General features: G+C 34.3%; 1 protein-coding gene across 2 annotated transcripts in view; it reads right to left on the reverse strand.

The window, feature by feature from the left end:
• VPS13B (vacuolar protein sorting 13 homolog B) overlaps positions 1-13,914 on the reverse strand; it is a 761,997-nt gene that overhangs the window by 544,308 nt on the left and 203,775 nt on the right. For both annotated transcript variants that reach the window (XM_077748161.1, XM_077748160.1), the window contains exons 18-19: positions 6,709-6,843; positions 5,543-5,716 (exon numbers count right to left, since the gene is read on the reverse strand). In XM_077748161.1, the coding sequence (XP_077604287.1) occupies positions 5,543-5,716; positions 6,709-6,843 (309 nt within the window). The remainder of the gene's footprint in view (positions 1-5,542; positions 5,717-6,708; positions 6,844-13,914) is intronic.

The raw sequence follows: 13,914 nt of genomic DNA on the forward strand, positions 1-13,914 counted from the left end.
AGCATTCAAACCACCAAACTATGTAAATATATATTGTCATTAAGTGTCATGAAAGAAAAGTACAGTGAGGGGCGCCTGGGTGGCTCAGTCAGTTAAGCATCCAACTCAGCTCAGGTCATGATCTTACGGTTCGTGGGTTCGAGCCCCGCGTCGGGCTCTGTGCTGACTGCCAGCTCAGAGCCTGGAGCCTGTTTCAGTCTGTGACTCCCTCTCTCTCTGACCCTCCCCTGTTCATGCTGTCTCTCTGTCTCTCTGTCTCTGTCCCTCAGAAATAAATATTTTTTTAAAAAAAGAAAAGTACAGTGAATTATAAAAATGAATATAACAGAGCTACTTAATAGAATTGGGTGGTGGGGAATGGAGGAGAGGAGTATCAGGGAAGACTTCTTGCAAAAGTAGTAGTTGAGCTATGATCTTAAGACTGAGCTGGAGTTATAAGGTTAAAAGGGTGAGTGAGGGTAATTGTGACAATCCCAGATAGGAAAGGCAGCATTTGCAAAAGCATAATCACCAGTGAGAAACTGAAAGGCGGCCAAGAGATCTAGAGCACACAGAAAAAGGGAGCCACATTAAAAAAAAAAAAAAAAAAAAAGTCCTAACATTGGCTTAGAAATTGAAATGGAAGACCTCCAAGTTCTTCTGATTCTAAATTCATATAGTACTTTTTAATCATTTTATATTCTTAAATAGGAGAGACTTCAAAATTTATACTGACACCAAGATCAACAAGGACTCAAAACTTTTCAAGAAGCAGCACCTGCAGGGTGCCTGCATGGCTCAGTCAGTTGGTTGAGAATCCAACTTTGGCTCACTCAAGTCATGATCTCGTGGTTCCTGAGTTTGAGCCCCGCCTTGGGCTCTGTGCTGATAGCTCAGAGTCTGAAACTTATGTTGGGTTCTGTATCTCGTTCCCCCACTCACACTCTGTCTCTCTCTCCCTCTCAAACATAAACATTAAAAAATAACATTTTTTTTTAAAAAAGCAGAAACTCCTATAAACCACAGACAAAATACAGTATATGAAGAAGAATCTGTCTATACTTAAGTGATAGGGAAAAAATGTTTAGAACCCATCTTAAAATATTTTACATATATCATAGTCAAAAACCAAAGAGCATCTTATTCCTCTATTTGATTCCTAATTATAAGAAATATAAGAAGTCAGAGTGTCATTAACAAATCCCTGTGAATACTGACAATACAGAATGTGGGCTGACATACGGGACTCCCACAAGCGCCTTCGGCTATTTCACTGCAATCAGAGTTGGTCAAGTAGAGAAAGCAATGAGGTGGGGGAAGTGCAAAGGGAGTTGCTGAGGCTTCAAAGACAAAAGAAAAGCTATGCCATCATTAAAGTACAGCTCTTTTGAGACCATTTACTTAATATGAAGTAAGGAAGGAGCTCCTTAAAGTTAAGGACTTTTAAGGGCTAGGGTCTGCAGTGTTTAGTAATGGTAAACAGCTTAGGACAGTGGGAAAATGTTATTTAGTTAGAAGCCCCAGGTGAAGTTGACAGTCTGACCTGTTAAGCACTTGGACAACTTGTAGGTCTCTACATGCTTCTCTTAAGAAACAAATAGCATTTGCTTTGCTGAAAATAAACCTGTTTTATAAACAAAAGACTATATATGAAAGTGATTTTTAGATTGTAAAGTAACTATTTTTATAATGAGTTTTACTAATACCATTAGATTTCTTTCAGCCATATTAATATCTAATTCCCATTACTAAAAAGTTGTCCATTCCCTCACATTCTGAAACCAGAGTCAAAAAACTCTCCCTCTGCATGCCTGGCTGGCTCAGTCAGAAAAGCATCAATGTTGATCTTGGGGTCGTAGGTTCAAGCCCCACATTGGGTGTAGAGATTACTAAAAGAACTCTGCCTCTTTATCCTAACCAACATTCTCTCAAAATTTACTTTTTTTTTTTTTTTTTAGCATTTTTAAAAATGTTTATTTATTTTTGAGAGAGAGAGAGCACATTTGCAGGGGAAGGAGAAGGTACAGAGGGAGAGAGGGGGACAAAGGATCAGAAGCAGGTTCTGTGCTGAGAGCTGAGAGCCTGATGTGGGGCTCGAACTCATGAACTGTGAAGATCATGACCTGGCAAAAGTCAAACCCTCAACATACCGACTTTCATAATATCCCAAACATTTGCTGGCCCCTAGTTTTAACCCTCACCTTCAATTTGGGAACATATGCATAAAGGCAGTTTTCTTCCACACATGATATTCAAAAGCCACTTAGAATGATGATCAGACACAACCAAACTACACAATTTGTTTCATTTCACTTAGCTGATCACTTATGACTATCTTCAAATATTTTTCACTCATATTCTAAAAACCTATGGGAAAAGTTCATTTACAACCTGTGTTTACCTTTATTCAACTAGAAGTATTTAACTACTCAGAATCTTTAAGAAACATTGTAAAATATTTTTATAATGAGTTTTACTAATATCATTAGATTTCTTTCAGTCCTATTAATATCTAATTATGCTATTAATTAATTAATTAATATAAATACCTAATTCTGAGTCTGTGTCATTTCCCTTAGGTACTCCAACCTCAAAAACTAAAGAAAAGTAAAAGTAATCATCACTTACTCATTCACTCATTTATTAAATATTTGTTGATAGCCAACTATATGCAGGATATTGTTCTTGCACTAGAAATGCAGTAGTAATCAAAACAGACAAAACTTCCTGCCTAAATGAAGCATAAATTCTAAGTGCAGGAAAAAAAAAAGAAGATAAATCAGCAACATATATATTAAGGTAAACAATGAAAAGTACTAGGAAAAAGTGAAGAGTAGAAAAATGTGTCAAAAAACATAGAAAAAGAAGATGTGTCAATGTGCATGTGCAAGTGTGAACATGCACCTGTGTTTTAAAAAGAGAAAAAAAAATTGCATACAATAGCCAAGAAAGTACTTGCTAAATGGGTGATATTTCAGTAGGGTCTTGAAGGATTGTTAATAAATTATTTCTTCATTTAAAATTTACTTACTTAAGATTTGTCTACTCCTGAGTTATACATACACTGATGCATCTACATCCCCCATCTCCGATTTAATTCTTGTTACAGGAACATAAGATTAATCAACATTATTTTAAAACGGGCTTTAAAAAATAAAACTTGTAAGTCTTCTTATAACCATATCATAAATACCTAAATCATTAATGTGGGTGACAGTTCCAAGGTAGATGACAAATTTAAATTTAAAAATACCCTAACGTAACTATGTAATTATAGTTTAATTAAAAACACATTACATTTTAGGATTAAAACATACCCAAAGAAGTAATTTCAAAGCATCAAATATATAACCACATTAAAAATTTACACACAAATCCAAAACATATCACTAAACATAACATTAATGTTGAAGACAAGACAAAATTTCATATAGCAAGAAAAAACATAAAACTTTACCCTAAAATGCCATAGGTATAATTTTTTAAGCAATAGTTTACTTTTAGGTCTATATAAAAGGTTAGAAATGCAAATACATTTTTGAGACCCTAGAAATGCATTTAAATTACAAAAAGAAAATAATATAAATGTTGTTATGAGAAAGATCAGATTATAAGCTTAACTGACCAATTCTAACTGTGTATATATATGGCAAAACAAAAAATGAGAAGGTCCTCTCCAATGTAAGTTACTAAGTTATTAAGTGAATTCAAATGAGCTTATCCCCTTCTTAGGTATCAAAATTCTAACTGAATGGTCTGGTCATTTTAATAACTTTCTAATAATGTGATGATGTGAAAACAAAGCCAATCAAAAACTACTACATGGATATTTAAAGAAGTTCACCAAGCAGCATATTTAAGGAACATGATTAAATAGGCATTTTAAAAAGCATGTTTATTTAACCACCAATCCTTTTTTCATAAAACAGAAGTAAATGACATAGGCTAAATCTGGCTCACCCCTTGTTTCTGTGAATAAAGTTTTATTGAAATACATTCCTATCCACTCATTTACATTTTGCCTACAGCTGTTTTTATGCTTTAACAGCAGAACTCAATAGCGAAAACAGTGACGATATAGCCCACAAAACCTAAAATATTAGTTACATGGCTCTTTATTAAAATGTTTATCAGTCCCTGCCTTAAAAGATAGGCAAAATCTTTTATCCATATGAAGAGTCTTAGTTTGGGTTGGGCCTCATCCTCACATTTTTCCTTTGGGTTCCATACTAATTTTCACCAGGCTGAAACTTCTTTTTGAGGACTACTGTCTTCAGATGTATGCTGACAGAGGATCCTCAAGACTCCTCTTTCAGATACTAATTTGCAGGTTCTAATGAGCATGCCATTCAGCTGGAAATTCTACTGTAACTAAATTCATCTTTCAAATATTTTTCATGTCCTTGTGCAGTGATTCAAATATTCACCTCCATATACTCTGTCTAGTTAGTTAATTACAAATCTTTTTTCATGGTTCCTCCTTTGAACTTAGTGCAGTGATGCTTAACATATTCTGTAAGTTATAATACTTGTTAAATATTAAGAGAGCTCTACTCTTTGGCAGCTATTTGAAACCACTTCCTCACTAGCCATTTAATTTTTTTTTTTTTTACAAATAGTTTATTGTCAAATTAGTTTCCACGTAACACTCAGTGTTCATCCCCACGAGTGCTCTCCTCTATGTCCATCTCCCCTCCCCCATACATCCAACAGTTCTCAGTTTTTGTCAGCCTTCAAGAGTCTCTCATGGTTTGCCTCTCTCCCTTTCCCCCACCATTTCACCCCTTCTTCTCCCCCTTGGTCCTCTGTTAAGTTCCTCCTAATCCTCCTATACGTGCAAACATATGATATTTGTCCTTCTCTATTGGCACCCCTTACCCTTTTAAGAAATCTGTATATAGCAATTTTATTTCTAAACTTTTTGACCACTTTGCCTTTACTAGTCACATATTGACTAATCGAACTCATGGCTGATAACAGCCTCTACTTATTTTTTTTAATCCTAGTCTTCATTGATCCTTCTGGTATCTCCTCTCAACACAAGCGGTGTGGCTTTGCTGTATTCTGGGGTTGAATAAAATGAAATCAATTCTAGGCAAAAATGTTACTAGAATAAAAATATAACTCTAAGAAATAGTATCTTGACCTCAGACCTTTTTTCTTGGTTCCACTATCAACATCTCTTTCCTTCTAAAAAATTAGAGATAAGCCCCAAACCCCCAATTTTAATATGGCAAATGATGCTACTATCTCAAGGAAAAATATTTTCTTCCCAATGTTTTAAATGTTTTAGTCCTTTCTATTACACGATATGGTATGTTTTAAAACTCCGTTGGATTTAGCAGATATGAATCCAAGATTGTTACAACCTACAAATGAATTATCTCTCATATAAAATGAAATCATTATTATTTATAAACACATCACAAAAACACTTAAGTTTCAAAGAGCACAACTGCAGAGAGTATCCCAATGAACACAAATTGGTTAGAAGAAAAGTCCTTTTTAAAAGCCTTACTGGAAAAGAAAATGCAATATAAGTGAATGATACATTTGTACTCACCAGAATTATGGCAATAGTCCATATACTGTGGAACTTGGACTGTGAAGGCTATCAAATCTGGAGCTAAGAGAGATTCTGGCTTTCTACTCTCATTGAGCCATTTGCTACTATGAAGGTCTTTAGTGTCAGAAGGACCCTGAAGCAATGGAATCAACTTCTCTTTTCCACTGTCACCTGAGTAGAAACATTAATGAAAAAAATTAATTAAAAAAAAACAAAACAAAACATAGGAGTAAGAGCACCTGAGTGGTTCCAATCAGTTGAGCATCTGACTCTTGATTTTGGCTCAGGTCATGATCTCAGGGTTCCTGAGTTCAAGCCCCATGTCAGGCTCTGACAGTGCAGAACCTGTTTGGGATTCTCTCCCTCTCCCCTTCTCCCTCTCCTGCTCACGTCCACACTTTCATGCTCTCTCTCTCTCAAAATAAATGAATAAACTACATATATATATATGAGTAGCCTGAGGATCCTTGACCTTAAAATATACTATCATAATATAACATTTGTTATATTTGGTCAATTTATCCATACATTCATATTCTGAAAAGTAGGACTAATAAAGTTAAAAGCACTTTTAACTGTACACAAAGTAGTCTTCATATTTAGCTAATGAATGTAGAACATTTCACATAAGATTATAAAAGTAAACAATGTGAACATACTGTAGTCTACATATTCAACAAAATCTGTACCTTTTCTTAAGCTTACCTAGAAATTTAGGTTGCACTGAAAAAACTGAAATTACAAGTAGTTTATGGAAAATATTATGAAATAAAGTACAGGCAGGGTGGTGAAGACCATTACAACCTTAAACTGAAAAACAGTTGTGTTATCTGTTTATTACACTAACAACATTTTAATTCAATTTAAAGTGTCATATATACTTCCTACCCCCCAACAGTATAAGAGTAAACTTTTAGTTTTTCTCCCTCCTAACCAATCTCATAACTATGCAATCTTTTTCCTTAAATAAAAATTAATTTGTTAAAATAAAAAAATATCATCCTGGCACAATTAAAAAAAATTTTTAAGTAAAAATAAAAATTTAAAACCTCTGATTCATAGGAACAATGAGCAAATTCTTGTTTCGGTAACGCTCCTTGTAAAATGCAAGGCCAATTCTCCTATACAGGCAATAAAGTTTTACACGGTCCAGCTGCACATACCTGGGGCTTTGGCACAAATTTTTATTGATCCCATGGTCCCAGAGGCACATTTGACCAATGATGTGCTGCAGTACTTCAATTCAACATTCTGGATTGAGCCCTCAAGAGTTGGCAGGGGATTCTTAGATTTCACACCTAATAAAAGAAAACTGCAAATGTACTAGCCGATTGAATTTAAATAATTTTTATACTCCTTCACCAAGGCATTTAAACTTAATTATACTTTAATTATCTGCCTCAGATGTTCTTACAGTATTTGTGTTAGGTTTCATAGTATAGCATTCAGGAGGTGAAAGGATGCAATTTTAAAATAGGCTGAACTCTCATAACTATACCTACGTAGTCAGCTTTTGATTAGTCAAGCTCAAGAAATACAAGTAAATATTTTAAACACGTATTTGTTTGAAAAACAGGAGAACTTTAAAATATCACATTTGGTTTCAAAATACAGATTAAGAGCCTTATTTGTGAAACAAAATTTAATTTATAAATTTAGTTTCATTTGGACACAGACAATTAATTTAAAACAGGAAACATTCTGAGTAAACAGACTCCTCAAAATATCTTGGGCAGGTAGAACAAAGAGAGACACACAAGACAGCTGGAAACTGCTCCTACGTTAAAATACAATAGCTTATAAGCAAAGCTGACATACCATATGCAGATAAAATAAGTCAAAGGTATTCTATACCAATTACCAAAAAAGTAGATATTAACATCTCTACTACATGCTACTTGTTGAAGGACACTGGAGCACAAAATAGAATTACCATGAAATAAATGGTAGAGAAAACTTAATTCAAAATGGGAAAACTCATTTTGGCCCTGAAGAGTGAGTGAGAATTAAACAGGCAGAGGGACCTTAAGAACTGACAATACAGAAAATCACTGAAACGATAATGACAAACTCTAACTGACTAACGATTATCGAGGACTTACTCTATGTTGTTCATGTTATCTTATTCAATCCTCACAACTGGCCTATAATAAAAATGTCCATTAACCTCGTTTTCAGATTAAGATACATTGGACTGCAGGAGTTTACTTAAGTTTTGCTCCAAGCCACCCAGCAGTAAAAGAGCTAAGGTGATGAATACAATTTGATCCCATCAGAGAAAGACTTTACATTCATTTTGCCTGTATTCATGGTCATCCACCGACATAATGTCCCTTCTTTACTACATTCTACATTTTGATTATAAACCAGCATTCATATCCAATCTCCTTTAAGCAGAACAATGTGTGAATAATTAAGAAAGCCACAAATTTCTATGATAGACATGTTAAATATTATTCTGAAATCTCTTATTTCAACTTTAGTATGTTCAAGAAGCCCCATAATCCTCCAATTGTCTTCCTGAGATGTGGCCCAAGAATCTGCAGTTTAACGAGCACGCTACATGATTTGCAAATTAAAAAACATCATCTCGAACACCTTCTTACATACTAATCCTCACTTCAGAAGGACCTATTAGTTTACTAAGTTCTATGTGGTTGTATATAAATGTGTATTGACTGGTTGCTATTTTCCAATATTCACCACCTCTGATGTTTCCATTTCAAGTGGTGCCAATTAGCCTCAGAGCAGGAGTCTAAAACATTGTGTATTTGTACAGTCTTCCCTAACGTTATTAGATTTTTATCAGATTCTCAAAATCTATGACTCAAAAAGCTAAAGGCGTAGCTCAGAAATTAAATGATACCAAAATATTTATATAAACAGTCACAGAATTAAAAGTAGTAACAATAGTAATAGTTATCATAGCACCTAACATTCACTGAGCACTTACTGTCAAACACTATGTATTATTTTATTTATCTCCAAAACAAAACAAAATCCCAAGGTGACTATTACTCTTCCATTTTACATATGGGAAAACTAAGACTTGGCGAAATAAGGGTTTTGCCAAGTTTCAAGTCAGAAAGTGACAAGGCCTGAATCACATTTCTCCTTATAAGAAAGGAGGTTGAGCTACCCTATGTACTTAACATCTGCTGCAGTTGTGGGAAGTTATTATTAGTGCATCATCTACCCTGCTCCAACCATTATGGTAGATGAGAGGAATATAAAATGGAATGATATCCTCCCCCAGCTCTCAAGTCCCCACAGTAAGATTTTCATTCTATGCCAATTTTTCAAAACATATATAGAAACTAGATAATGGTCAACAGACAAGAGCTACTGAACAATTCTCTCAAGGGTTGCTGATGGTGTTCAGAATGAAAAGAATTGAACGAGTTTCTGGTAGATGTAAAGGTGAAAGAATATGAATATGCCAAAATGGCTCTGTTTTTATTTTATATCACTGCTTCTTATACAGTTTACAACATGTAGGACTCTGTATCTTGAATCACAAATGTAGGTCCTCTTTTTTTTTTTTTTTTTTTTAAACATTCATTTGTTCAGGAAATCTCTACACTCAATGTACAGCTTGAACTTGCCACCACACATCAAGGGTCACAGGCACCTCTGACAAACAGTAGGTCTTTATTAATATCTAACGCATGCTGTATATAATACTCTTATCAGAAGAAGTTGCCTTGAACCTCCTCTAGTAAGAATCTCATATATATATATACATATAAATATATATGTGTATACATATAAATATATATCTAAAATAAGATATATATATATTGTCTAAATTTAGTTTAGAACTTAGTTTACATTTTTATGATCATTACATTTCTCAAATATTTCAAAACTTGTTTTAAAAACTACAACATCATTAGGCAAAATTTCTCAAGAAAATCTTTTTTATAAAGTAATTTGTTTTAAATGCCATACATTCAGATTTAAAAAAAATAAATTACAGTCATCTCTTCATGGGCTTCGATGAAGAAGTTACTAGTAACAAAACAATCTTGTTAATGAAAACTATGGACTTTGGGTAATTACGGTATGTGAGTGTAGGTTCATCCATTGCAACGTAAGTACCACTCTGGTGGGAGATGTTGATATTGGGAGAAGCTATGCACGTGTGGGTCAGGGCATATATGGGAACTAACTTCCCTCAATTTTGCCGTGACCTGAAACTGTTCTTTTAAAAAAAAAAAGGTGTTATTTTTTTTTTCAGGTTTTTTTTTTCAGTTTATTTATTTATTGAAGTAATCTCTACACCCAACATGGGGTTCCAACTTATGACCTGAGATCAAGAGGCGCATGCTAAACTGACTAAACCAGCCAGGCTCCCCCTAAAATAGAATTTTTTTTTTTTTTAATGTAGGTTCCTTCCCACAGGAAGCCAATGTGTGGCTTGAATTCATGGCCCTAAGATCAAGACCTGAGCTGAGATCAAGAGTCCCTACAACTGACTGAGCCACCTAGGTGCCTGAGAAAAGTCTTAAAAAGTAACCTTGGTTTCTTTCCACTCTACCTTCAAACTAAAATTTGTAAAACACCCAAATGTAAGCACTAGGAAGGTAGAAAGGAATACAGTCTTAGCATTACACAAGTCAGAGCACCATTCATTGTATCCTACATGAATGCTGCTTCCTTAAAGTGTGAAAGGAAATCTCCCACAACACAGTGAAACTAAAAGAACAAAAGCATTGGAACTTAAAAAAGCATGGCTTTGGACAGAGACAACATTAATTAAGTAGCTGAGTAATTAGGTAGCTAAAGGCAAGCCACTATTTACTACTGTTACATATGGACACCAAAATATTGTAGTTACTGTTCAAGGTACTTAAAATAAAAAAGAGCTTAACTTTATACTGAACTTAATTTAGAGAAGAGCTGACATGAGTCAACAGGACAATCACAAAGATGACAGTATCTAACATTTGAAATACTCCCTTCACAGAGCACTTTCACATTCATTTACTCAAATGTTGCAGTCATAGTTCACTAGAGGATGAGAAGAGGGAATCTCTAAGACACTGCAACTGAAATATAATTTTACACTATATACACTACCAATGAAATATCTAAAAATAATACTGAATTTTTAATAGAATTTAATATAAAATAATGCACTGTTATTTCTTCTTGTAGTACTTTTCTGGAAAATATCAACTTGTAACACATATTCTTAGCCCTGTGGTACACCATTAACTCTGATTCATTTTCCACCAACTTTCTTGTCTGACATAATTCTTCCATCTTGCCTGAGACCTTAACCCTCAATGTCAACTCTCCAATGTTCAGTAATCAGCCTATGATCACTGTTGTAATTGTTAAAAGATAAACTAATGAGAATAACCTACATATCTGTGTGTATACCTAAGTAAAAGATTAAGGAGTCAAACTCCACGTAAGTTAACCTATATTCCCTCTATTAACCACCATTAAGAAACTGTTAAATTTTTTTCGATCCTTAAACCCACAAAGAAATAAAAAGGAAAAGACAATAGCTGAATAAGCAAAAACTTGTTCAAAGAGGCGAGAGCTATCATCAAAATTTTGAAAGATGAGAAAGATTTTTTTTGATCAAAAAGTAGCAATGAGATGACTTTGTTCCATTACCCAAGGCACTTTTTCCTATTCTACTAAGAAGGAACTTGATTGATAGTAAGCCCTGAAAAATTAAAAATTAAAGAAACCAGGCAATTCAGAGGGCAGAAATACAAATGAGTCTAGAAAGATGAGAGGCTGAAGGTCCATCTATTAGCCACAGATCCTTTCCCCTAATCCATACAGCCATGCAACTAACTACCCTAAACTCATCCTGGCAAAAGACTAAGAGTTCACTATGGAGAGGTTAAACCAAAAGGAATTTAGACTATGGAATACAACCCAAAAAAAGGGTGCATGTTAAAAAGAGCAAATTGTCTAAAAATCTATATATAGCATATATGTACTGGATTATGAGATCTTTTTTTCTTTACTCTCTAAGAACTCTGAGTGACAGGCTTATAATCTTCATGAAGGAAATGGAAGGATTTATCTCAGTGGAAACAGGCGAGTCCAAGAAAAAAGAACCAGAGATAATGATAGCTGATTATCCCCCATCAACAAAAAAAAGTAGTGTCCAATTCCCTTACAATGAAACCAGCATCAACAACCTCCAACCTCACACACAGATTTAGTAATTTATACTAAATATAAAGGGTCATCAGATATGTGGATGTCATTTTAAGAGGTAGAGATTTAAAAAAAAAACACATAGAAAGTTGGGTTAAACAAACAATGCCAAAAACAAAAATCTTAGTAATAATAATAATTACATTTGACAAGACTCAGCTTCATACTGAAAGAATCATGAAAAGAGATGCCTTAATTTAAAATAAATAAACTTCCGTCACCGAGTTTATGACATAATTCTTAATATAAAGATTAACAAAATAAAATTTGATTCTGGCTTTAAAACTCTATGAATCAGAGTCTCACTCCTACATTATCTTTGTCATACTAAATACATACATTCTTGGAAAACCAATCTGCATTATTAAGAATTAACCTCCTCTTCTTCAGGTTTACATACTTAATGTTGATTGTCCTATTGTGTCATGATTGCAGGTGTGGGAATACGGACATTTTCTGTGTATTAGAAACTAGAAAAAGAAATCTTTTCATTTGAAAGGGGGTGGAGTCTAAAGTACTGAAGAACTTAGAACTTCTAGATATAGTCTCACAAGAAGATTCAGTAACTCATTTTGATTGGAAAGAGGAGGATCACTAAATTGTATGGACCTAGTCAAAGAGAATTTCAGATAGCTTAGCACTTATTTAGTGCCTCAAGTAGAAAAGCTGTACAAAAACAAGTAATTTACTTTATTCTTGACACCTTCATTACCAAATACAAGAAACTAAAAATTAACATTAATGTTGGTAGATCATATCATTAATTTCTTCTCTCTTGTGCTGCTTTTAAATATGTTTGTCTTTAGCACAATGGGGTGTCACAAAAATGTATCCACCTAAAGATTTATTTTTCCTGTTCAGGAGTTACAATTCTTAAATCTGAAATTCACATCTTGTATCAATTTGGGGAGTTTTAAAAAGTCTAAATATTCACCTCTCTCCTAGTCTCTCTTCTGAAGAATCTTATTAGACATATATATAGAATCACCTCATTCTAGTGTCTGGATTTATTTACCTATATCTCACATTTTCATCTCTTTTCTCAGTGTTACACTATGCATAATTTCTTTCTATCCACCTTCAAGTTCACTAATAGTGTACTTGGCTATGTCTAATCTGCTATTTATTCCATTCAGTGACTTCTAACTACAAAGATTATATTTTTCTTTTTGAATTCTTTGTTTTTTAATTTTTTTAATGTTTTATTTATTTCTGAGAGAGACAGAGATAGCATGAGCAAGGGAGGGGCAGAGAGAGAGGGAGACACAGAATCTGAAACAGGCTCCAGGCTGTGAGCTGGCAGTCAGCACAGAGCCTGACATGGGGCTTGAACCCACGAACTGTGAAATCATGACCTGAGCCGAAGTCGGACGTTTAACCAACTGAGCTACCCAGACGCCCCTGAATTCTTTATTTTTTATTGACTATATCTGGGCCTCTTTCATATTTTCAGGTCCCTCTTTTGCTTAATAATTTTAAATGTAGCCATTTTATACTGTTTCAATAATTTCATTATCTGAAATTCTAGGAATCTAAATTGGTCATTGGAAGTCTCTGCTAACTCTTGCTCTTGATGGATTATTTTCAAGTTCCTGGTAATTCTGGATTCTGAGTTTACATTTCACAAGGCTTTCTTCTTCAAATACATTGCCATAGTTGAAGGTATTTGCCAGAATAATTATCTGTTTACTACTAAACAGTCCAACCAAGATATAAACAGTCCAACCAGGATCACATTTTAAATTAACTTATTGTTTTGATGGTTCCCAGACTATGCAAGGAACTAAAATCTGAGTGATGACAGACTATGGTTACCATTTCTCAGGGAAATCATCCTTCCTCATCCCCATCAAGGCCAAAACAAATTTCTTTGTTAAATCAAGAGTAAGGCATCTTTTTCAGTCTACCTTTCTACTCAGAAGCTATGGGCTTAAGCAGGCAGGCTCCATGCTCAGTGCAGAGCCTCACATGGGGACCAGTCCCATGACCCTGGGATCATGACCAAAGCTGAAATCAAGAGTCAGACACCTAACGGAAAAAGCCACCCAGGTCCACCTTACTGTGTGTTTTAGACAAGTTACTTAACATCTCTTAATGCCTGAGTTTCCTTATGTATAAAAGGAAAATAGAAACTGCCTACCTCACAGGCTTATTCTAAGGACTAAATAATGATAATAGAA

The sequence above is a fragment of the Crocuta crocuta genome, unplaced genomic scaffold (genome assembly GCF_008692635.1).
Source record: "Crocuta crocuta isolate KB4526 unplaced genomic scaffold, BGI_CrCroc_1.0 scaffold39, whole genome shotgun sequence".
NCBI lineage: Eukaryota > Metazoa > Chordata > Mammalia > Carnivora > Hyaenidae > Crocuta > Crocuta crocuta.